The 26,470-nt window shown below is 42.1% G+C and overlaps 1 protein-coding gene across 1 annotated transcript in view; it reads right to left on the bottom strand.

Annotated features, from left to right (window-relative positions):
• The window catches only part of ARFGEF3 (ARFGEF family member 3), a 2,280,599-nt gene that overhangs the window by 2,121,279 nt on the left and 132,850 nt on the right, over positions 1–26,470 (bottom strand). Inside the window, exon 2 of the mRNA XM_044087095.1 lies at positions 17,896–17,947. Coding sequence (XP_043943030.1) covers positions 17,896–17,947 — 52 coding nt within the window. The remainder of the gene's footprint in view (positions 1–17,895; positions 17,948–26,470) is intronic.

The raw sequence follows: 26,470 nt of genomic DNA, 5'->3' as shown, positions 1-26,470 counted from the left end.
CACCTACGCACTATGTTCAATCATAGCTTCACCTCAAGCTTTGTGCCCACTGAATGGCGCACAGTGACTGTTATCCCACTCCACAAAGGGGGAGCCACCATGGACCCCAGGAACTACCGCTCCATTAGTCTAATGAGCCTGGTCTGCAAGGCCATGGAACGCATCATTATGGAACTTATAAACAAAGACATTGGTAATCTCCAAACTCTGGACCCCACCCAGTTCGGGTTTGTAAAAGGCAGATCACACCTCCTAAATGTGATAGACTTCTTTGAAGCAGTCACCAAAGTCGTAGAAGAGGGTAAGGTAGTTCACACAGCCTATCTAGATCTCGCCAAGGCTTCTGACACCATCCCCCACTCTGGAATTATAGATAAACTCACTAAACTACGTATAAATCCTTATGTCACAAGATGAGTTACCAACTGGCTCACTGACAGAACCCACATTGTAAAAGTAGCAGACTCCAAATCCGACTTCAGACCAGTGACAAGTGGAGTACCACAGGGTTCAGTCCTGGGTCCTCTCCTGTTTGGTATCTACTTTTCTGAAGTACAGGTTAACACAGAAGGTCTTTGGCTAACTAAGTTCGCAGATGACTGCAAACCAGGCGCCATAATCGAACCTCCTAACGATGTGGACATCCTACAAAAGGGCCTCACTGAGACAGATGCCTGGTGTCAAAGCCATGACCTCAAGCTCAATGCCAAAAAGTGTATTGTCATCCCCTATGGTAAAAACTCTGTACCCATGAGCTACCACATAGGTGGTGGTCTACTTAACACTGAAAGTGTGATAAGAGACCTTGGGACTCAGGTGGACAGTAGTCTTTCCTTTGATAATCACATCGCCACAGTAGTCAGGAAATCCTTCTGCGTGGCACACCTCATCACAAAAGGTTTCTCATCAAGGGAAAAAAAAAAAGATGTCACTGTTCCCCTCTACTAGTCACTCATTAGACCCATTATAGAGTACAACACCCCTTTTGGCATGTACCTCACAAGGCATCTACAGCAACTGGAAAGGCCCAGAAATACCTCACAAAGAGGATTACCGGCCTCAAACAGATGCCCTACGCAGACTGGCTAAAAAAAACTCCAGCTTTACTCCGTCGCATATCACCTACTCAAAGGCGATCTCTGCCTAACATACAAAGCTATGTCAAACCCAGAGCTGTTGGACATGCTTCACTTAAAGAAATCCCAGTCCCTCCGAGCTACAGGCTCTAGGGACCTAAACCTTGTTACCACAATAAACAGAACATGCTGGAGGGATAGATTCCTGTCCCAGAGACTTCCCATACTCTGGAACAAACTACCTATCTATATCAAACAAAGCTCCTCATTAGCACTCTTCAAGAAAAATCTTGATTGGATGGGAAATAGGAAATTTACCCCGGGGATCACCTCTGTGGCTCTGCTCAACAGGGGCACAGGAAAATAATTTTCTTGGGTGGCAAAAGCCAGGGTACCTTTTTGGCTAGGCTTATATAGGCCCTAGGGCCAATAGCCTAGTACCTACCTATGAACCTATGTCAATATAGACTGGCAAACCATACTATCTGAAAACAAACAGATACATCTGTACGAGTTCACTCAACTTATAACACCAGCTAGACAAAGCCACATCCAATCTACCCCTGACTGCATCCCAACATCCTCTGCAAATAAAATAAAATAGCATCCCATGGAATACTGTCAAACAGCCCAAATGACCACTTATCAATCTACAACATAAAGGTACCAAAGTAATAGCCCAAAAAAAGAAAAATTACTACTTTTCAAGAAGATACTTTTATTAATACACTACATTTCCTTACTTGGGAGTCGCTACAGACTCATAGATGACACCGTCTTGGATTTAAACAAAATCTTCCTAGGTGTTCTAAACATACAAGAACCCCCTCAGAATAAAAAGAGACAAAGCCAACCTATCCTTAGCACCTTAACAACTCATGAAACAGAGACAAAACATGGAAGGTTTGGACAAAAAAAAAGTTCTTACTTTACTGCCACACAGACTAAGAAATCTAACAAAACAAAACCATACTATTTAACCAATCAAAACACACACTTGTTCTTTCGGCTTTTCCTGGTAAGGGGTTGCCACAGCAGAACTCCGGTCAGCTAACGATTGGCAGTAGATTTTTATGAAACGCCGAGGTGTCAGCTCGACACCCAACCTTCAATGAAGGCATGCCCATTTACGCACGCATGTCTTTCAAACGCTACCCAACCGGGGGGGGGGGGGGGAGACATGCAGACTCACACAGAAGGCACTCCCAAGTCCAGCCGAGAATCGAACGGGAGAACCTCTTGCTGTAACACACACTAATAAACCAAAACTGTTCTGGGCTTCCTTCAATACACTTAAATCCAGGACAAGCTACAAATCCAATACCAACCATAGCCGACCAACTCAATACCCACGCTATACAGATACCATTCTTAACCATCATTAACCAAGCTCAAGGCCTTTACTCTATCTCAGTCTTCATATCAGCATTTCTCTTTCCATCCAGTTCTAACAGAGATCATCAAAAAATGTCTCAAAAAAAAATTCAATCCATATCTGAAAATAAAGTTCCCGCACTATGAAAAAAGAAAACAAACTTTCACTATTCCACTGCACAAGAGTGGAATCAGAGAACTTTCAAACTGTGGACTGGCTGCAATTTTTTCTCTCATCTAAAATGTTAGAAAAATGCATTCATAAGAAACTTAATTATCTAATAGATAACCAGCTTCTGTCCTCATAACAACATAACTACACTTTTTGTGATTTTTTTTTAATACTGTCAACACCCACAGAAATACTGGAAGCCTAGTCTCCACTATCATCTTAGACTTATCACAAGCTTTTGATACGGTCTCTCACCAGAAACCGTTACATAAACTCTCATCCTTAGGGCTACCTCTCAAACTGAGCACAAACAGTGAAATAGAAAAATAACTTCTTCACCTTCCTGCCATTAACTATTGGTGGCCCATAATATATTCATCAAGGACCTTGACAATACTACAAAAAATGCTACCACAGTTCAATACGCTGATGACTCAACCCTAATCTCTATCTAGACTTCAAAAAAAAGTTACATAACAATCCTTATCAATTGAAACATGGCCAAATAATTCACAGCTACTTCTGAATCCTAATAAAACTAAATTACTGCCCTTCACCCCAAAACACATTTCTACAAAAACTACACTATTCACTAACATCACTTCCAACACTATGTTAGAACAAGTAAACCACACAGAATTACTGTGTCATCATAGACCAGTTGAATTTTCATCCACATTTCACACATGGTTAAAAAATACAACTCATCAAAAAGTAGACTAAAAATCTACCTCACTGACATAGCCAGAAGACGTACAGCCACTACTGTCTTACTGCCACCTCTCCTCTGTGCTGCCACAATTTTCACTAAAGCTCAACTCTTGCTGTCCAAACATGAACAAAATCATAATAAAAACAGCCAAATTTGCAGTAACTATAACAGAACATGCCACTGCCTAGCTCTCAGATAATTAAACTGGTTACAACTACCACATCACCTAGTTTTTTCTCAGTTCACTACAATAGACTTCTCTGCAACCCAGAAAACTGACCAGCCCTTAACTTAATACAACACTACCCCCAACAGAATTTCACTCAAATCACTGATCACTATAACAAAATTATTTAACACTGTAGGTAACTCTCTGTATTCAGTGTAGCTAAACAACCACACCCCACTAGCACTGAAATCCATTCAGAATGCAAACTCATTTAAAACACAACTAAAACTTCACCTATCAGATCAATGGATCCAATCCTGTACATCTCCGGGATAAATGGTACTGTTACCTTCAGCTTGCAATATCAAAATTTCTCTTCATTCAGAATCCTATGCCCCAACCAGTCTTCTCAAATACATGACACTACTCACCTCCGTCTCTATACTTCTAATACAAACCTTGTGGTAGCCAAATTGTAAAGCAGGTTTGGAGACACCTCACCTCAACTACAATATTAAAGATTTTCTACTCTACTTAGCTCCTTCCGTTACTTCCATTTTTTTGAATTTCTAAACACTAATTAATCCATTATCTGTCAAACCCATTAATCACATGATCTATTATCTCTGACAAACCCACTAACACAGCTCTTGAAATGCTTAATTTTGCAACATCTGCTAATGCACAAGTACCTTTTATAACGTAATAATTGCCTCTACATGTGAAAATTATCTAATTAACAAATGTGTAACTGAATGTACATTACTTAATGTCTACTCATACACATCATGGAAAGTCTGTTTAAATGTTGGTAATATGTTGGAGATTTTCTCCCCATGCCTCCACTGAAAAGGGGCTTTTGACTAAAACCAGATAAACAAACCCAGTAAACAAAAGCAAAATAAAAAATAAAATAAAAATAAAATTTCCAGCACAAAAACAAATCACAAGGTAACATTTGGTGTTTCAAGGGTGGTCTCAGTAAGAATTTGCCTTTGAGACAGGCTTTACACACTTTTAAGGGGAATACTGAGAAATTAAGGTACTTATGAAAACTGAATATTACAGCTAAACGGACTTTTGAAAGAGGAATAACTCTCAAATTGAAAATCTATGCAAGACACTTAAAAAACTGAAGGACAGGGAGTACAGAACAGTTCCATTCCTTTAGCAGCAATCAAGAAAGAAAACCGGAGTACAACTACCCCTGCAAGTATGGCATGTTAGGTTTCTATGAAGAGGAAATAATATGACCCACTCTGGTAGAAAAAGATTCATTACTGCCCACTACTGGAACTGGAGAAGTCAGTTGGTTAGCTTGAGAAACCAAACATGTAAGCGTGATTTGCCTGATGGGTGCATGTCAAAAGCATCTTGGTGGAGGGAAATGGCAGGGCTTCTCCAGAAATTCAGGCAGGAAAAGGGAAAACCATATTTGCAAAAGCGGATATAAAAAAAAAATAAAAAAGAAGTTATGTACTTACCATAATGTTCCATGTGAGTTGTTCACCTTGCCTTTATTCTTACACATGGGTTCGGAGCCGAGCCATCTGCTCCAAATCGGCCGCTTTACTAGCTAAAGATCTCAGAATAGTTCGAGGCCAGGCCCCTATCCCATGATGCTCTCTGTCCTACCCCAGATCTAGTTTGCTGAACTCAGCAACAATAAAAAGCAACTCAGTACTCCAACTGGAGTAAGAATCCCAGAAAAGACTACCAGACCCCAAGTCTACCTGTTCTTCGAGACCTTGGAGGGGGATGGTGGGTGGGAATGCAAGAATAAAGGCAAGATGAACAACTCACATGGAACGTTATGGTAAGTACATAACTTCTTTATGTGAAGTTGTTCAATCTCAATGTTTATTCTTACACATGGGTAGCGTTCCAAGCACCTTAATCATGGGTGGCTCATGGGAGTATATTCCTGAGGACAGTGGAATGAAAGGAAGCCCTGTCCACTTTGTAATGAGTGATAAAGGTATGAGGCTTAGACCAAGTGGCAGCTGCACATATAGTATCCAAAGGTAAACAAGCCATATAAGCCAAAGATGTGGAGACAGCTCTAGTTGAATGGGCCTTCACACTATTTTCTAATGTTTGGTTGGCTGAAGAAGAGATTAATTTAATGCAGTCAGTTAACCACTTGGAAAGGGTAACTTTAGAAACTGATAATCCTTTCTTGGCGTCCGCGTAAGATACAAAAAGTTGGTCAGATCTTCGAAATTTCTTTGTCCTGTCCAAATAGTATCTCAATTGTCTGCAGACATCAAGTTTATGCAACATGTATTCCAACTGACTAGAATGATTACGGAAAAAGGTTGGAAGCTCAGTAGGTTGGTTCAGATTGGACTCAGAGGACACTTTTGGCAAGAATGAAGGATTAGTCCTCAGCGAAACCCTGTCCGGATGAAACGGCAAATACAGCGGTTTGATAGAAAGGGCTTGAAGCTCAGATACCCTGCGTGCTGAGGTAATGGCCACCAAGAAAACAGTCTTCCAGGACAGGAACTTCAATTGATAGGATGATGCAGGCTCAAAAGGAGGAAGAATAATGCGGGACAGTACAAATTTTGATTCCAGGGAGTACAGGGCTGTCTAACAGGAGGCCTGAGATGAATGGTGCCCTTAAGGAAGGCTCAACATAATTTGTGAGACATTAAGTTAGACCCCCTCAGATCCAAGATGAAAATTCCGAGATGGCAGCCAATTGGATTAATTGTGGCAGCCGCAGCACTTCTTGAAAAAGTTGAGAGAGAGAAATTCCAGAATACTAGCAATAGGCGCCACATAGGGATCAATGTTGTTTCAAGAAGCCCAAAGGGCAAAATGCTTCCATTTACTAGCATATAATTTTCTGGTAGAAGCTTTATGGGAAGATACAAGAATGTGTTGCACCTCCGAAGAAAAACCACGTGACCTGGCTAAGAAGGGAATTGGAGCAGCCAAGCTGTCAATGTGGGAACGAAGAGAGGGGTGGAGGGTCCTTGACGAATGTGTCAGAAGGTCTGGAACTGGGTCCAGGATCCAAGGTTCCTCTGGTTGGTAGAGTCGGAGAAAGGGAACCAAATCTGATGAGGCCAAAGCGGGTAAGAACTTGGGAATCAGGGGAATAGGAGGAAAGGCATACAGGAGTCCCGGGGGCCAATCGTGTACGAGCAAGTCCCTAGGGCTGTCACCCAGTGGGGGATTTAGGGCAAAGTAGCTTCTGCATTTGGCATTCATAGGGGATGCAAACAGGTCGCAGAAAGGCTGGCCCCACCTGTGGAAAATCTTGTCCGCAATTTCGTTTTTGAGCGACCACTCATGAGGTAACAGAATGGCTCTGCTCAATTTGTCTGCTATTATGTTGGATTTCCCCGGGATATGCATGGTTATCAGAAAGCGCCCGGTGGACACAGCCCACTGCCAAATTCTTAAGGCTTCTTGACACAGGGGGTAAAGACCTGGTTCCTCCTTGTTTGTTGATGTACCAAACTACCAACATGTTGTCCATCTGTATGATAATCGTCCCTAGAGGCAGAGAGTCGTGAAAGTGCTGCAACGCCAAAAACACCGCTCTCAGCTCCAGAACATTGATGTGCAACTGTGACTCTGTCTCCGACCAGGTGCCTTGGGCAGTACTTCCCTGAAATAGCACCCCCATCCTATCAGGGAAGTGTCCCTGGTCACCATGGCTGACGGCGGGGGGAGAACAAATGGACAACCCATCGTAAGTTGTTGGCCGGTCAACCACCAGCGAAGATCCTTCTTGCAAGAGTCCGTAATCATGACTAAGGATGACATGGGAAGTTGTTGGTATGACCACTGGGTGAATAGTAACCAATGAAGAATCATCATGTGCATTCATCCCAGAGGAACTGCTATGAGCGTAGCTGCCATGGTGCCTAGGCGTTTTAGAACCTGATGGGCCGGTACTTTTTTTCCTCTGCAGAATGTCTAAGACCGGAGTCCGTAAAGAGGTTATTCTGTCCAGGGGTAATCTTATCGTGGCGGTGGTAGTGTCTAGTTCTGCTCCGATAAAGGAGATATGCTGCGATGGAGACAAACGTAGATTTTTTGAAATAGATAGTGATGCCTAGCTGACAGCAGAGACAGAGTATGATCTCTGGACAGAATTAGTTGATGCCTGGAAGTCGCGGTAAGGAGCCAGTCGTCCAAATATGGAAACACTCTGAATCTTTGACGTCTCAAGTGAGCCGTAACCACTGCCATGCATTTGGTAAACACTCTGGGGGCTGTTGTGAGTCCAAAGGGCAGCGCTCAGAATTGGTCGTGACTGGCTCCCAGCCAAAAACACAGATGATCTCTGGATGGCCTGGCCATTTTGATGTGGTAGTATGCATCCTTGAGATCTATGGAGCACATCCAATCGCCCACTCAGAGGAATGGAAGGATAGACTGAAGTGTGACCATCCAGAACTTTTCCTTCTTTTATAAATGTGTTGAGGCTGCTGAGATCCAAGATGGGCCTCCAGTCCCCAGTCTTCTTTGGAACTAAAGAATGTGGAGTAAGTTCGGATCCTATCTGGTCTGCTGGGACTGGCTGGATGACTTTTCCTGCAGCCTCTGAATTTCTATGACTGCTTGATCCCCAAGATTTGGGTGGAACATCTGGGATTTTAGTGCTGACAGGCAGGCTACGTATAAATGGAATGATGTATCCTCTGGTAACTATGCTTTGTACCCAAGAATCTATTGCAATTCCTAGCCAGGCATCCGGAAACAAAGCCAAGCGACCCCCAACTGCCTCCAGAGCAGGACAGTCAGGCCTCCTCAGGAGCGCTGGTAGGGCTTGCCAAGGAACTGCTTCCTGTCGCCTTGGTTCTGTGGACCCCCTCTGCCACCAGGGCGGCGTCTTCCGTTATTGCCCCCTCTTCTGTTCCTGGAAGAGGGTTCACTACGTGTGTCTGGAAAGCTCCTTGGGACTTTCAGAACCACATTTTCCCACCTTTCTGCACTTTGGGGTATGGTCTAGTAGGGGTGGAAAAATGGACTCCTACGGCAGATAAGAGTCTTTCCCTCCTGCTCACACCTAGTGAAAGTCTCCTTGATTTTGGGCCAAACAGGGAAGAGCCATCAAATGATGTGTTGACAAAGGAACATAAACGCATCCAGGACTGTCTCCGCAGAGCTATCTCTGAACCTGCTGCTCGACTCGATCCATCGGCTGCATAGGAAATGAGCCAATTGGACGAGTTCACAATAGAATTAAGGGTGCTAAGCTGTGCAGTCACCTTCTCAGAGACAGGTTTATTTGTGTTGCCCTTTAGAGTATCTCCAAGCTCTTTGAGGAGTTCTCATTGAAGACGGGTGAAATGGGTTAAATAGTCAAGCGATCTCATGGCAAATGTCGCAGAACTAAAGATGCGTTTCCCATATCTGTCCATCGTCCTAGAGTCTCTATTAGGAGGACGGACAGAGGAAGAGGTTTCTGACATCTCTTTCTTGGTGGCCGCCGCCACCACCATGGCATCAACGGGGACTCCCTTAGTGAGAAACATCTCGTCTTGGGGGGAGGTGATAAATTTATTAGGCCTCCGAGGGACCAGTTAGATAGAATCAGGAGACCCCCATGCCCTTTGAGTGACCAAACCCATCAGTTCGAAGCACGGAGTTACCCAGGAGGTGGAAGGTTGAGACCCAAAGGCCTTCAGAAGCACCGACTTATCCTCAGTAGGTCTAATGGACTGCCAGTCACCCCTCTGCTTTAGGACTTCCAGGATATCTGCAAAGGAGATATCCTCTGAGGGGGACTGTGGGGACCCTTCTGATTTCTCTAAGTCGGTGTCTGATGTCAACGATTCCCAAGGGGAATCTATATGCCTCCTCTTGCATAATCTCTTTCTGGGAACCCCATCAGTACAGGCTTCTGGTGAAGTCTCAGTAGAGCAGGGGGTCACCCAATGGGGATACCTGAGGCTCTGGGTCTCGACGCTTGACAGAAACCTGCGATGTAGAGACAGAACTCGGCACTTTAGGGGAGAAAGAGGAGAGACCGGACGATGTTTGTGTCTTAGATGACATAACTCTCCTCATGGCATCGAAGGCACCGCTGCTTTGACCCAAGGAAGCCGCCAGTTCCAAGGAAGACGGCAACCTCACCGGCGCTGAGACAGTGGGCTCTGAACCAGAGGATGGAGCCGAGCTAATCTGCGCTGAAGCCCCAAGAGGAAGGGTCGGAACCGATGCATCGGTTCGACTCTCCCCCCCCCCCCCCCCAGAGCCGACAAGAGAGTGTCTGCTCATAGACTCTTCCAACAGAACCGAAGAAGTCAGGGTTAACGGAGCCGAAGGCACTGGGACAGGCCTCAGCTCTGAAGGCTCTACAGTCATCAGATCCTCCTCCTCCAGCTCCGAAAGCCCTGCTCGGCTCGGTGGAGGAGTAGCCACAGCCAGTAGGACAGTCTCAGGCTTTGAACCCAGTTGGGACGAAGCCGATAGTAATTTAGCCAATGCTGGGTTCTCTAAAAACCTCTGCACCACCCGGTCCACATTGACAGCGGAAAGGGTCCTCGACGAACGTGTCAAAGGAACCAAAGACGCCACAGATCAAAGGGTTGGAGACTTCAGAGTTTCGGAGACTGGTACCAAGACCAGGGACTGGCTCCGAGGCATTTGTTCGGAGCACTGCTCAGAGGACTGCTTAGCCGGCAACCGCACCCTCACAGAAAGAATAGGAGCCGATGACCTGGGCTCTGAGGACACCTTCGAGGACTTCAACCCCTACGAGGACTTTGAGGTCTGGTCAGCCTTATCCAGGGAGTCTTGAAAGTCAGGCTTCAAAAGTCTCTATCTACAAACTTCCTTCGCCGTTCTAATAAGACCTTACTGTTGAAGGAGTGGCAGATAGAGCAATCTTCTTGGAGGTGTACAGGCCCCAAACAAACACAACTAACGTGTCCCATCAGTAATGGACATCTTCTGCCCACAATTACACTTCTTGAAGCCAGACCTTTGCTTTTCCTTTTGATCCGCCATGGTACACAAACGACAGAAGTTGTCAGAGCCCTGATCAACTTCGATTACATCAAGTGCACAAAAAACAACAGTAATCTGCACAAACCATACAAAGATATAAAATCCCTGCACAACCAGGGATAAGAAAAACGTTCAGTATTTCACACACTATCATATATAACAAGGCTAGAACACACACACATACTAACTACTATGTTGGATTTCAGAGGGATAGGGTAGTGAAACAATCCCGTATTGACAGATCCCTGTACAACTTGGTATAATCTAAATGTAACACACTGTATTTTACACAAAGAACAGTCATTTTAAATGCAAACTGTACTGACAAAGAAAAAACAGCCAAAGGCCTAGAGCAAACCGCTCTGTAAATAACGTGGAGTTACACAATACTGAAAATAGAGGCTAACTACCTAAAAACCCTATAAAGAATGTACACTATCTAAATATCAAAATTTTTAAGATTGACACTTCCCAAAAAGGTCAAAAGATAAAGCAATAAGTTCTACTGGCCCAAGCTCTCTGTAGACCTTGCGATCAGTTGCAGTGGCAAACCAGATCTGGGGTAGGACAGAAAGCATCATGGGATAGGGGCCTGGCCTCGAGCTATTCTGAGACCTTTAGCTAATAAAGCAGCTGACTCGGAGCCGATGGCTCGGCTCTGCACCAGTGTGCAAGAATAAATGTCGAGATTGAACAACTTCACATCTAAGAGTATGAGCTTGGATGTATGCTGCCTGGATTCTAAATGAACCTTATCATCATCGAAAATTAGTGCAAAGGAGTCCAACAACTACAACAACAAAATGGCAACCACTTGCTGAATGGAAGAGGAAAAGCAGCAGCTACATTTGTTGCTGAAAGGGGAACTAAAAAGGTTGCTGCAAAGCCTGCCCCAGTGTTAGAATACTTTCCAAGCCACTGAGGGGTTGAGGGACCACTAGTGAGGCATCAACAGGCAACAAATGAGCTGGCCACCAGAAAGCAAACAGATGACAACATCCATTACCATTCTGTCAAGGCTTCTGGACACAGGGAACAATAATATGTCGCCTTTGCTTGCCATGTACCAAACCATTGCTATATCTGGTCTGAGTGGACTGCAATCACACCTTGTGGTAGGGAGTACTGTAAAGCCTGAACAGTCAGGAAGACTGCTCCTCATCTCAAACACATTGAGATGGAAATCTGCCACAGAAAAGATCCCTACACTTTAAAAATATCAACCCAACGTAAAGCCCGGTACCCTGGGATCCAGATGTCTGTGGAGACTGCTGCAAAGAAGTGGGCAGCTGAAAGGGTGCCCTTAACTGAATAAAAAAAAAGGTACATCCACCATCATAGGCATGCACTGCAAATTCTGAGTATTACATTTCACATAGAAAACCTACACAAAATATATTACACCTATATCTCTTGGGGATGGGACTTGCACATGGATTTGTTCCCAAGAGGTCAATCTCACAAACATGGAGGGAGGAAATCCCACAAAAGTTTTATGTTGTACTGGTTTTATTTTTATTACTTTCAAGTACTGAACAAGTATAGTTAAGTACATTACAGCACCTACACATCACAGAACACTGTACACATCAGCAAAGTGCTACTTCACTAAAGTATATGGTGATCATCCACCTCTTCAATAGATGCAGAAAGTCACAGTGACACATAGAAACCTGTACAGTGGTTTGGTAAGACTTCTTTAGTTGTTTACAGCATGCAATCTGACAGAATGACTGACCTCAAAGTTATGCAGTACTAACATTCAGATGGTTCTGCCTTCTGCTCGTTTAAAAGCAGGAGTGGTTTTAAGTCAACTGGTGCCCTAGGCAAAAGGGCTCCATGGCACCACCCCCACCACACCACCTACTGCACCCATCCTGGTCTACCTACACCAAATAAATACTGGAAAAGCACCCCTGGTACAGCAGTGCCCTAGGCGGCCGCCTAGTTGGCCTATGCCTAAGGCTGGCTATGTTTAAATGAGTATAAAATTAAAAAATATACAAGACATACAAGATTCTGATAACACTTATAACATATTTCTTTCTTTTCTGGGTTACAAAAGCATATTTCTAGTTAGTAAGTACATTATCCAATATCACAAGACATGATGAAATAGCAAATGTTATTGCAGTTTTGAATGGTTTAAGTGTTGCAGATTTTCTATTGTAAAAACAGACAATTCCATAAAGCTGCACTATTTTTGAAAAAGCTTATAGTGTAGGAGAGATTACAAAACAGTCAAACATGTGAGTGAGCCTTCCCTGGAAAATCTCAGATAACTGTAAAAGATTAGGACACTCGTGCATGCATAACACTTAACCTTCAACACAGATTCTTCCAAACAAGGATCCTTCATGCTTTTACTTCAAGCATGATTATAATCAGCTCATGGGGGGGGGGGGGGGGTTATATCACTTTCTTTTTCCAAAAGTTAACTTTTGTCTGCAATTCTGGTAATGTATATGGTGTCAGTACTTTGATCTCTGATGCTGCTTAGATGTAGCATTACAAATGACAAAAATATCTGTAACACGGGTATTATACAGTGCTACATGTACACAAATTATGTAGATGAAGACAATGCAGAAAAGACACTGCCTAGACAGTTTGTGTTAAACCTATGGTTTTATACACACTAGTCAAGTCTTCACGATCTCTAATCAAATGGTGAAGCTGAAACAGCAGTTCAAACAGCTAAACGATACTGAGACAACCAGATCCTCACAGAGCTCTCATGCCATACACAGCTACTCCACACAATGTCATAAAAATAAGCCCTTCACAGCTAATGTTTGGATGATGAACAACAAATGACATGCCAAAGTTAGAATCAAAACACGAACCTAAAGCTATTCCGTATAATTCAGACAAAAATGACCAATGAGTTAAAGGTTTCTACAAAAACTTTGACATATTTTACTCTGCACATCATACCTCTCAACCATACCAAATTACTCTGTTTTTACCGAGTTCTGGGGTCCAAATGAAGGGGGTGCCACGATTCCAGAGTGGCACCCCTTCGTTTCCAATTTTTTTCTTTTGGTTTCTTAACTTTTTCAAATATTGCGCTGTTGGAGCTGACCATCATGCGCGAGATGACATCAGATCCATCAGGGCCACCAGCCAGTCGGAATTGAGCTCCTTGAGCTCACATCGTCATTTCCAGCTGCAAATGCGAGCGGGAAACAGCAGCACTCACTTGGATTTACCAAGAGTAGGAAACAGCAGCAGTCGTTGCTTTTTGCTCGTTTTGGATTTTGTACTCCCCCATTATTGGCATTGTTTGTCCAGGTTTTTTGTGCTAAGAGGTTGAGAGCTATGGTGAGAAGTGAGAACTGAATTCACTAAATGATAGCCATTAAGTTTCAGTCTTCCTTTTTTTCAGGAAACTGCTGATTTGGAATAGTGGTATGTCGCACTGACTGTAGCGCATAGGGTCCTGGGTTCAAGACTTGTCAGTGACATGCATGGTGGTAACGCATTTTATTCTAGCAACTTTCCAAAATTATACAAGCAATGTTTAAAATGTGTCCCTGGTTTTTGACCTTTTACTTACTCCCCCCCCCCCCCCAAAAAAAAAAACTGAAGTTGAAAATAAGTGTAAGAAGCTGTGCAAGATGCCTATGGTTTACACTACTGTCATTCTATTTACAGTGTGGATGTGGAAGTAGACTTTTATGATGGAAATGTTCTGAATTGGGCTGTTTTGTCATTATTGGTTCATGCATTTTGTTTCATTGCCTACAGTACAGCCTACTGGAAAAATGTTCAAATAAATTTAAAATGTGCTCTAACAAGTTTGCTGTATTATACAAGGAATATAACTTAAAGTCAGGAAGGTGTATCAAAGAAAACACATACGTTTGTTTTGTGTGCAAGGGGCCAATAATTTGAAAACAGCCCAAAGGCAATCTTTATTCACCACTGGCCAAATGTGCATTTTCTTTGGATGTGGTGTGTGGGTTTCAATGCTATTTCAATCAATGTGAGTTTCAAGTGCAGAGAAGTTTTAATGCAAAGTCTATTTTCATTGTGAGACAGTATTACTTTGTTTAGCAGATGTCTGTTAGTGTTTTGTGCATTGCTGTGCTGCTAAATGTAAAAATAAAATCCAAATAATCATTGTACAAGTAAAGCAGTATGCACATAGTGTTTATGGTAAATGGGGAGAAATCCCGAGCTAATGGGACACTGGAATGGCTGCAAGAGACCTAATCCCGAAGTTCAGCTTGGATGGTTATAACATCAGAGAGATCATCTACAAAAACTGGGAGAAATTAGATCAGATGCTGTATTGACCTGTAAACTGAAGGACCCCCTAAAGTATTGCTTAAAAGGGGTAACAACCTTAAGTGTTTATTATCAAAAAAGAAAGAAAATAGGCAAAGGATAGTAAAAGTAGGTATGACCAAATGTGGTAGATGTACATGTTGACCATACATGGACATAGGGGAAAGATTCAACATCAGAGGAGTGGATTATATGACCCCACAGAGATTTGACTGTAATACAAAAGGTGTGGTTTATTTGGTGTGCTGCCAGAATTGCCCTGTTTTCTACATAGGGAAAACAGATCGGAAATTTAAGGAAAGGGTGTATGAACATCTTTACAGCACCCAAACCTTGAAACAGGACAGCGCAATTGCTAAACATACCCTAGACTGTCCTACACATTCATTTAAATTTAGAGCTATAGACTCAATTAAGGTGGATGAGATGAGAGGAGGTCCTAGTTCTTTGATGTTGGAAAAATTAAAATGAATGTGGCAAATACGGACCAGAGCCTGCCAGTACCCAGGACTGAATGAATATTATTCAATCAAATGTATATTAAAGCTGAAAAGTCTAGTAAGATGACGGAGATCAATAGCTGAGGGGACACCTTTCTTAGGGATTGGGGACTAGGTTCAATACATTTATTCAGCAAACATATTTATATTATTTCTTGACATTTTTGAACATTTTCTATATTACTATGGTTGAACTGAAACTGTTAATTTTTAACGTCTGTGCTGTTACGTATACTCATAACTGAAAAGGTGGAGGTGAATTGTAACAATTAGTCAACAATGATAGAAACAGTTCAACTACTTTTTATGACTAAAGGACAAAAAATATTTTTCCAATTTGGATATTGTAATTATCAAAAGAATGTTGGTTACTACTAGAGTATGGACAGACAGGTAACATCAACTGTTTTATTTCAGTCTGCGAATGTATCAGTTGTAACGGACTGCATTTAACTAGTTCTGTTTCCAGCTAGCCATAAAGGTTTGAACTTATACTAAATTGAATACGAATTTAATGTTTTAGTGAAGGTTTGTTAGAACCTTAGGTTTAAAGCTGTTGTAGTAAAGTCCGGAATGTTGAGATTATTGACTGAAGCATTGCATTTGGAAATGTGAATGTAAACAGAATTGCAGTACTGTTTGACACTGAATTGCAAAGCTATCACATTGAAATGGTTGGTATTAATTCAATGAATTAATTGAAGGCGTGTTAATTAGACATTGGGTAGGGTATTTAAAGAGTTGCTTTACACTTGAAACTTTGTCTGAGGAAGTCTCACTATCAGTGAGATGGAAATCGCTTTACGTTATTTTTGCTGTTTGCCGTTTTTAAATAAAGAAGTATTCGTATTGTGGACAGCTACTAACTACGTCTTGGCTTTTTGTGGGCTTGTGTTTGGCTGCTGGGACCTTCCTTTTGCTACAGTAAGGAGTTTTTGGTTTGGCTTGTGCTTTTACCCTTTTTGACTCCGGTACTTTGCCATATTTTGGTTGTCTGTTCTTCAGTTTGTGTTTGAAAGTTGGTATCCCACAATTCCACTGGAGTGGGTGGGGTTAAGTAATTATGTATGCAAATTAGATGTTAATCAGTGTACAGATTTGTACCTATTTTTCATGGGCCTTGTCCAGATTTTTGATGTTTCCAGGTTGAGAGGGAGGCTGCACATCTACTACCTATCCTTCAAGCAGACTACTCTCTCTCCACTTCTAGGTACAGTAAGAGAAAAAGTGGGACACAGCAAGTGTTGCAATACAGAAAACTACTAACAGGAAATCCTAAGTGGTGCAAAATGAAAATGGTGCTACAGCTAGATGAAATGGGAGGCATAGTGAAACAATTCCAGAGGAGCCTCAACCTGAAAATAGTGTTCTTGGAGAACAAACCTAGTAAGAATGAGCCGAGAAAACCAGGTCAATGTCATACAAGACTGTTCCTGTGACTTGTGTGCTACTTCAACCAAATAATTGAGACAAGATCTGAAGTTCAAAAACATCTGTGTGTAATGATAGACTTTGTGCTGTCCAGCTGAAACAATGAAGGTGACTCTTCTTCATCCTAAGTGCGTTTTACCTAGTCACTGCAAAAATAGCACTAATTATAATAGCTTATCTCACAGTTTTTCCACACGTTTCAATTCAATTTCTACCTCCAGTCCAAGTCCTGTGCTATACAGATAACCCAAAGTGGACATGAAGTCAGAGCCGTGAATCATTATGAAAACTGTGATACGAGTAAAAAAAGACAAGTAACCATATAGTTGTTGTTAAATAAATCTTGTTAGTGACATTTCTCTTAAGTGTAGTTTCATAAATAACCATACTGACCATACTCATTTTATTTATTTACTGACATTTGATTACAGGGATCCAACTGGGTAGGAGCCCATTTTCAGTGAAGACTCAAGTAGAAAAGCTCTAAAGTACTACAAAATATATTAAAGAACAATAATGTTACATTATTTCAAATAGTACAAAAAATACAGTTTAAATAACTATACCAAATTAAACATAATATGAAAACATTGGTTAACAATAGATACAACTTATGACAATGATTTAACAGAGAAATTTTAGCCAGTTTATAGAGAAATTAAAGGTAAGTCAGCAAGTCAGTATAATACAAACAGGAGTTGCAATACGAAGCGAGAGAAAAGCAGGCTTGTGGTATATTTAGAGAGAGCCAGGGGAGAGAAATTGTCATAAGTAAGGAAGTAAAGAATCGGTGCACATTTAAGGATATAATTTTTCCTTGTGTTGAGCAAGAACAGAGTCAGCTTTTTGCTAGGATGGGCACAGTTAAGTACAGCAAAGCTGCCTCGATTTGTATATATTATGAATATGTACCATAGCCATTGCCACTTGTCTAGCACTTCTATGTAAGAGTGTATGTATGTATACCATACTTCATTGTATCTAGAGCTTAGTGCCAGTGTAATTGAGATAACTGAAGTGTTACAGTTTCTTTAGCTATTTGATTAAAATGCTGGTATATCCTGAAATTTCTGACACTACATTTGCAATTACTGGATAATCACAAGTGCTTATTGTGACACACAACCAGTGCATGTAGAAAACACAATAACCTGAAGTGTTGCACAAAATTGCCAGAATTGTTACTTTACCTCAGCTGATGCGGCATGATCTTTGCTGTGTCATTTTGGGCGTCTAACGTTTCTGTAAGACAAAGAAAGAAAAAGAAATTCAAGTTAGCAATAAGGCATGATATTTTAGGAGGGAATCAATTAAAAAACATACCTATAAAAAAGAAAATACCCTTCTTGGACCGTAAAGAAATTGTACAGCAAAAAAGGTATGTAGCCAGCTGAGCTAAATCACCGTAAAACAGGAATCTGAAGCACTAAGGTTTTATTACAAAGCTGTTGCAATGCTAAGAACTAAACAATTTTTAACAGTTCTAACAGGATAATCTCCATTAACAAGTCTAGGAATGCAATGCAAGTAATAAAGTCCAGAAGCAAACATAAACGACATATATAATGACAAAACATATTACCACATTTGCCATACTTCTCAAACATACAGAGTCTGTGAATATGATGAAAGAAATATTTAAATTCTGGGCCTGTCCCTTTTCTGTTAAGTGAATGAGAAGAGAAGCTGAACTGAAATCATTCCAACACATGCTCACACAATGCAACTTCTCAATGAGCCATCATCAGATATGTTGCACGCCTGCTGCAAACAAAAGTCATCTACTGTCTTCTCTCCGAGCACAAGCCTGATTTAATCAGAAAAGACATCTTAGTTTTAGGCAAGAACCCCAAAATAGACTACTATTTGCCATGTATATTTCTAGTGTTTATATACTTAACAGTAAAAGGGGTAGTATACCCCAAGCAGACTCCAAAGAATTTTTCCTAAGGTAGATTGCAAATGGTGATGGTATGATGCAAAAGAAAGAGGTAATTGGGAACATATTTTTGGGAGTCTAATTAGTTAGCAGACTTTATACATTCCCTGCAGACTACTCTGTCAGAAATACTGGGGTGAGCAAATTGGAGTAACTAAGGAAATTATGTTTTTTTAGCTGTAATACAGAATCAGAATTGCTTAGACACAGTAAGGTGTGGTTGACTTTAATTCAGGTGGCTACCAAAAAAGCAGTTAAATTACTAGAAAATGGAAATTCAAAGTCTAAACCAAACTTACTAGAAAGTACAGTTGTGTACACTTACCATAAATGTAGATGTTAGAGTGTATTCACTGTTGCAGTCATTACATTTGGGTAATCTGCTGGCAGGTTGCCCTCAGTTGGCCTGCATTCCAAAGTCTTGGGTCCTGCGTCGGTTGCTGTCTTCTCTTCCATGAAGTCAGGTCGTCAGGGGTATAAAACATGCAGCCGACGCCATTTTCTTTAGTTTTTCTTGCCCCCGATGTCAGGTGCCCCCAAAAAGTTGCAAATAAATAAATAAATAAATGATTATATATATATATATATATATATATATATATATATATATACACACACACACACACACACACACACACATATATATATATATATATATATATATATATATATATATATATATACACATACACACACACACACACACAATCAATATAAACTTACAAGCAAATACACTACATAGGTTGTAGAAGATAGAGAAGGAAAGATAAACTCCAGAATGGCAGGGGGATGGCGGGAGGGTAACCTGGACTGCAACAGTGAATGCACTCTAACATCTACATTTATGGTAAGTGTACACAACTGTACTATATTCTTCATGTTTCACTGCTGAAGTCATTACATTTGGGTAGAATCCCAAAGCTATGGTTGGGAGGCTGGAGCTAAACAGCATTAGGTGGGGCTATAAGGCCCTGCAGCACTGCAGTGGCAAAGCCTGCCCTGGACTTAGAGAGGCAAATGATAATGCTTTGTAAAGGTGTGAACAGAACTCCAAGTAGCAGCCTCTAGAATGTCTTTGGTTGGTACTCCTCTGAGAAAGGCGGCTGAAGTAGCTACAGCTCTGGTGGAATGAGACCTAATGCCCTTGGGCACAAGTTTACCCTAAGTAGCAGAAACGGATGCAGTGGCTTATCCACTTTGAAATTGTTTGCTTCGTAATAGCCTTTCCTTCTGATCCTGCAGCATATGACACTAGTAATTGCTCAATTTTTCTTAGAGCTTTAGTCCTGCTCAAGTAGAATGTTAGCTGTCTGTGTAGGTCCAAGGAATGCAGAATTCTCTCCTCCTTGTTCTGTGTATTTGGATAAAAAGTTGGCAGATAATTGTTTGGTTAAGAGCCACACTGGAAACCACCTTAGGCATAAAAGTAGGATTTGTTCTCAGAGACACCCTGTCTGGGTAAAATATGATAAAAGGCACTACAGCCATGAGGGCCTGTAGCTCTGAAACTCTTATTGCTGAAGTAATTGCTAGTAGCAGAGCTGTTTTCCATAATAAGAACTTTATATCAGCGGTAGCAGCTGGTTCAAATGGAGGCAGGGTGAGCTTTTCCAATACATAATTGAGGTCCCATGCAGGTAATGGTGATCTTCTAAGAGCCTTTAAATTTTTGGCTCCTCTAAGATACTGCTTTAGTAAAGGAGAAAAGATTGGTGGCTCTGTATTGTAATGAGCCGAAATGGCAGAGGCATGGATTTTGATTGATGAGAAAGATAGGACTTTGTCAAGCATCTCAGTTAAGTATTGTAATATCTGAGGAATATTTGGTTCTGCTGTATCAGTTCCTTGTGCTCGATTCCAAACACAGAATCTCTTCCATTTGTCAGCATAAGATTTTGAAGTACTAGGCCTTCTGGCTTCCAAAATGACATCCATCACAGCTTTACTGAGAGGTGTTGTTTGTATAACTACATGATCAACCAGGTTCAGTGTCTGTAGTTGATTGTGCATGACCTGATCGTTTTGCTGGGACAGTAGTTGAGGTCTTTGAGGTAAGGTCCAAGCTGGGTATTGAGACAAGTTCCTTAGGATTGTGTACCAGTACTGGTGGGGCCAGTCCAGGGTAATTAGTATCATCTTTGCCTCTTCTCCCCAAGGTCCTCCTAAAAGTCAGACAAGAGAAACCAGAGGAAGAAAGGCATAAACTGATAGGTTTTTCCAACTGAAGGATAGGGCATCCACTTTCCATGCTTGTCTGTGATAAGTCCTTGTGCAGAATCTTTTCAATTGATAATTTTGAGGAGAGGCAAATAGATCTATGTCTGGGCTCCCCCATTTCTCCGTTATCATGCTGAAGACTTGTGGATTTAGTTTCCACTCGTGAGGATCCATAAGGTTTCTGCTTAAATTGTCTGCCAGTGTATTTTGTTTTCCTGGCAGAAATTGAGCTTGAAGATGTATTTGGTAGGTCAAAGCTGTGTCCCACAGTGCCATGACTAATTTGCAAAGGGGGTATGAGTGTGTGCCCCCTTGCTTGTTTATATACCGCATGACTGTGGTGTTGTCCGTCTTTATCAGTAGTTGCCCTGGATGAAGTAAGTCCTTGAAGGCTGTTAGGGCATTTTGTACAGCTAGCATCTCTTTCTGGTTGATATGCAGATGCATTTGTTTTGGGGTCCATATGCCCTGAATGCATCTTCCTGCCATGTGGGCCCCCCAGGCATAATCCGATGTGTCTGTTGTTAAGGTTTGGCTGGCAGGGGGAGAGTGAAGGCCCATCCCATGTTTTGGTGACATGCCTTTGCCCACCATAGAAACTCCTGTTGTAGGCAGGGAATGAGAGGAATCATTGCTTCCAGACTGTGTGAATGTTGACTCCATCAACTTTTCAGGTACCATTGAAGTTTCCTCATATACAGTCTTGCATATGGAATCAGTAGGATGCAGGATGCCATGAAGCCCAGAGCCTGCAGAATTTGTCTTGCAGATAACTGGGTCTTTGTTGCCATCAGTTTGAAGTAAGTAGTCAGTTGCCTTTGCTTGTCTGGCATGAGGTAAGCAGCCATCTGGACAGTTGTATTCAAGCTTGCACCCAGGAATGTTATCTTTTGAGAGGGTACCAGTTGTGATTTCTTTTCGTTCATTGTGTACCCTAGGTACGTTAGAAGCCTTTTCACAAACGCCAGGTGTCGAAGAAGAATGTCCTTGTTCTCTGCTTGAATAAGACAGTCTAAGTAAGGATATATTTGTATACTTAGAAGCCTTTTCACAAATGCCAGGTGTCGAAGAAGAATGTCCTTGTTCTCTGCTTGAATGAGACAGTCTAAGTAAGGATATATTTGTATACTTCTTTGTCTGCAAAATACAATTACTGGTGCCAGGCACTTTGTAAAGACCGTGGACACAACAGATAAGTTAAAGGGCAGTGCAGAGAATTAGTAATGCATTAAGCCAGCCTTGAATCTGAGGTATCTTCTGCACGATTGTCTTATTGGGACATGCAGGTATGCCTCTTTTAGGTCTAATGTCACCAGCCAAGAATTCTTGCCCAGCATGGGCAGAAGCTGCTGCAAAGTCAGCATTTTGAATTTTGGAATGTCCAGGTATGTGTTCAAAATCGATAAATCCACTACTGGCCACCAGGCCTTGTCCTTTCTGGGTACCAAGAACAGTCGAGTAAAAACCTTGTCCTTTTTCCTGTTCTGGTACTGGCTGAATGGCCCCCATATCCATGAGGGACAACCTGTTTCTGTGCCTCTGCCAACTGATTTTTTGGCAGATCTGGCCAACCATTTGCCCTTGGCAGATTATGGAAATGGAATCTGTATCCCTGTGATACTATGTTTAGTACCCACTTGTCCTGGGTTATTAACTGCCAATTTTGAGCAAAAAGTGATAACCTTCCCTCTATGGGTGCTGCCAAAAGATAAGTGCTTGGAGTAGGCAGAGGGAAATCACTGGGATTGTTTTCTGTAGGTTTGCGCTTTATCTCCTCCAAATTTGGAGGTAGAAGCGCCCCATTGCTTTGACCTGTACGAATCTTGCACCTGGTATCTGGAACCCTTAGGGCATCTGGATTTGCCCCTTTGAGCTCTGTTTGACACAGGAAAGGACCAATTTTTTGTAGGCCAGTGTCTACTGAATCTAGGTGGCTGCACTTGTAAGAAGTCTTTAACAGTTTGCATAGACTTAGCTTTGTCTTCCATTTTCTTTAAAACCTCTTCTGCCTTAATACCAAACAGAGAATCATGCTGTAAAGGTGCATCTAGCAATTTAGCTTTAACACGATCAGGCAAATTCTGTTCCTTTAACCAGGCATGCCTCCTAATCACAGATCCAGTAACTGCGGCCCTGCAGGAGGCCTCTAAGGAGTCAAAACCACATTGCAAAGTATGCTTTCCAACCTGTTCAGCTGCATGCAATAATTCCTGCAATTGTTTATGTTCTGTACATTCTGAAATCAACATCATTTTCTGTTTCAGCAATCCCATAACATGTTGTTGGTACTTAAGCATATGAAATTGACAGTTTAAGGCCCTGATTGCCAAGGTTGCAGATGTATAAACCTTTTTTCCCCATCTGTCCAGTGCCCTTGAATCTCTGTCAGAGGGGGAAGGATTTTTTGCTGTGGTGGCCTTAACTCCCTTTGGACCCTGTGAAATAGTTTCAGGATCAGCAGCAGGGTTTCTAAATAAAAATGTATGAGATGGCAGTCATGGCTTAGTGGTAGGTCATACAGACTAATGTTACCAAGGTCCTGGGCTTGAGACTGGCAGTGGGAATTTATAGGGGGTTGGGAGGGTGGCCTAATGGTTAAGGTGTTTGCCTTACAAACACAAGGTGCAGGGTTCGAGTCTCACAAAGGATAATTGGCTAGGCTTACAATGGCTCACAAGGGTACTTAGCCTAGTACTAACCTATGAGAGTCAGGGACCCTGTAATATCTGTCAGGCTTACTGGGAGCCAGAGGTAAGGAGTCAGGGGTCAACCTTGACTCCAAAAACTCATCATCCACAATATCTAAAACAGGGGGAATGGCTAAAGGCCTGTGCTGAGGGAGAAGAAGGAAATCCCTGAGCCTCTTTTTTGATTCTTAGTAGTCTTGATTCTCCCAGTGAAAATTCTCCCAGTGAAAATGCTCCCTCAAAGTATGCAAGGTTTCTCCAAATGAATAATCCTCGGGAGGAGATGCAGATGTATAGACTCCTCTGCATCAGAATCCTCATAGGGAGGAATAGATAATTCCTGATCAGAAGAAGACTCAGAAGAAATAGAAACCTGATCTGAAGATTCATAATCAGTGTCTTGCCTAGGCCTCTTATCTGGAGGGGCATGGGTACCCCTGATCAAGGTAATGAGGTCTTCAGCCATTTTGATCATCTGTTTTTTAGGCACAGAGGCCTGTGCACATGGTTCATGCATCGTTTAAGTTTTAGAAGTTGCTTTTGTCTTTGGTTTTGCAGCTGTCGTCAGTTTAATATACAAATGTTGAGGTCTGAATACACCCTCAGAAGCTGGTGCCTGGTCAGTGTCTCCGGACCCATCCAAGGAAAGCACATCCGTCGGTCCAATACCTTGAGCATCCTACCTTGAGTATCTTGCGGCATGCCGGACTCCACGTGGGTGTCGGTAGAGGCCTGCAACTCGAAGGTAGTGGGTATCAGGGGCTGCAAAAGCGCCTCACTGAGTACCGGCAAACCGGCGACTGGCTTAGAAGAAGCTTCATCGTCGGTTTTGGATCTCTACTGCCTTTCTCTGTCCTTTTCTTTGCGTTTATGTACTCCGGTAGTCGGATTGCTATCAGACAACATTTCTGGGTAGTTAAATCGGTTTCCAAAATACTTTGATGCAAAAATATACTGACGTTTAATAGTGCGTTTGTTAAATCTAGCACAAAACCGACAGCCAGGCACGTTGTGATCAGGGCCTAGGCAAGGAATACAGTATAAATGGAAATCCTTATGGAGGTATTTGCGTCCCACAAGTAATACAATGATTAACTTTTTCTGACATCGTTAAGGAGCAAGAAAAAAGTTTTCCCAACGGGGTACTTAGTTTTAGTGAAGACTTTGGTTCTGAAACTCAAACTCGAATATTTCAGTAGTCGGCCGATCGGCACTTGCGAAATGCTTCTGCTTCGGGCACCGCACGGCAAGACAGACTAAAGAAAATGGTGTCGGCTGCATGTTTTATACCCCTGACGACCTGACGTCATGGAAGAGAAGATAGCAACCAACGCAAGACCCAAGACTTTGGAATTCAGGCCGACTGAGGGCAACCTGCCAGCAGATTACCCAAATGTAATGACTGCAACAGTGAAACACGAAGAACATGTACGGACTATAACAGAGATAAATGAACTGGAAGTTTAGAAAACGACAGGAGCAAATTACAAAGAAAGAAATGGAAATTATGCAAATACACACTGAATAATGTTTTAGAGGAGGAATGAGGTGTAAGGGAAGGCAGGAACTGAAGGAGCTAATGTAATGTCTGAGTGACAATGACTGCATAGACGATTACATGAGATGTATAAAGTTTGCAACTGAAAATATGTCAATATGGTTTGCTTTCATTTAAAAACATATGATTATGCTATAATTATATACAATACATAATTATATATTCAATAAAGACGTTTCTTAAAGAGAATAAAATAGGTAGAAAATTCCTTTCATTTTTGGCTGATGCTGCACACGGTGCACAGGAATAAAATCTTAAGTGTGATCCAAATGACCAAGGATTGACCAGAAACCCAGGTGCTACAAGAGCCAATGAGAGAGGGTGGGTGTGAGCCCCACTGCTAGCACTTCAGAAATAGAGGTGCATGATATGTGATGTACGGGCCAGAGATGTGTGCACATTCATTGTACGTTTGCAGAGATGTACGCATTCACAAGGAAAGCATGGCAAGCCCTCACATTTGCAAGCATGCACATCAACTGCAGGGGAACAGAATTGGCCAGAAAATGAAAAATCCCTCAGGACTGCCTGGTTGACAGCCACACTGTGCCAGACTTTCACCCTGCTGATATAAATGAATGGGACCAGTCACAGTAGGGACAGATGGCCAGTAAGCTGTCTCAAGTTGGCAAAGCAGGTGGCATACAAACACAGGCTTGCAGGTCACAGGACATTTCCCTGCAGGTACCTTTGGCTGGGGACACATGGCTGAAGCAACATTCAGTTACAAAGTCATATCAGAATCAACCTCCTTTTTTCCCCATATCGGGTGGGCATGTCACATCAACAGTGACCATCACCTAGAGCGAAGATTCACACTGTTGGGTTGCTATGGCTGTGGTAAATTGATTGCAGGAGAAGAGAAGCACACAGCACCACTCTTACAGCTTCAATAACCAAGCACCAGGCCCCTAGGGAGAGGAGACAGTATGGCAGGCATCAGCAAGATTCCCGATAGACATAGCAGGAGCACAGCAAATGCAGTATAAAATGGGCAATGCCTTTATTAATGTAGAAGGGGTGTGTGCAGACAGCTACCCCCTCCACAGTGATTAGGGAGCATTTGAAAAAGATATACTGGAGCGCAAGTATGACTACAGCAGTATATAGGACTTCCTCTGTGCTGTAGCACACCACTACACGTTGTAGTTACACAGGCACAGATTGTAAACCAAGCATAACACACATCTGTGGGCATTGTGCTGCATGCTCTTCTGTGCCCACAGTGAATCTGTCATGGTCGTAAGTCTCTGCAGCTGAACTGCACTTCAGCCGTATGTGCTCAACCAAATATACCAATAAGGAAATGTTCTGCCACCTACACACCTAAACCCGAAGCAAAAACATCATCCTTTCAGAAACCA

The sequence above is a fragment of the Protopterus annectens genome, chromosome 1.part1 (assembly GCF_019279795.1).
Source record: "Protopterus annectens isolate FY-2018-M chromosome 1.part1, PAN1.0, whole genome shotgun sequence".
NCBI lineage: Eukaryota > Metazoa > Chordata > Ceratodontiformes > Protopteridae > Protopterus > Protopterus annectens.
The sequence above is the reverse complement of the archived record's forward strand: the minus strand, read 5'-3'. Positions and strand labels throughout refer to the sequence as shown.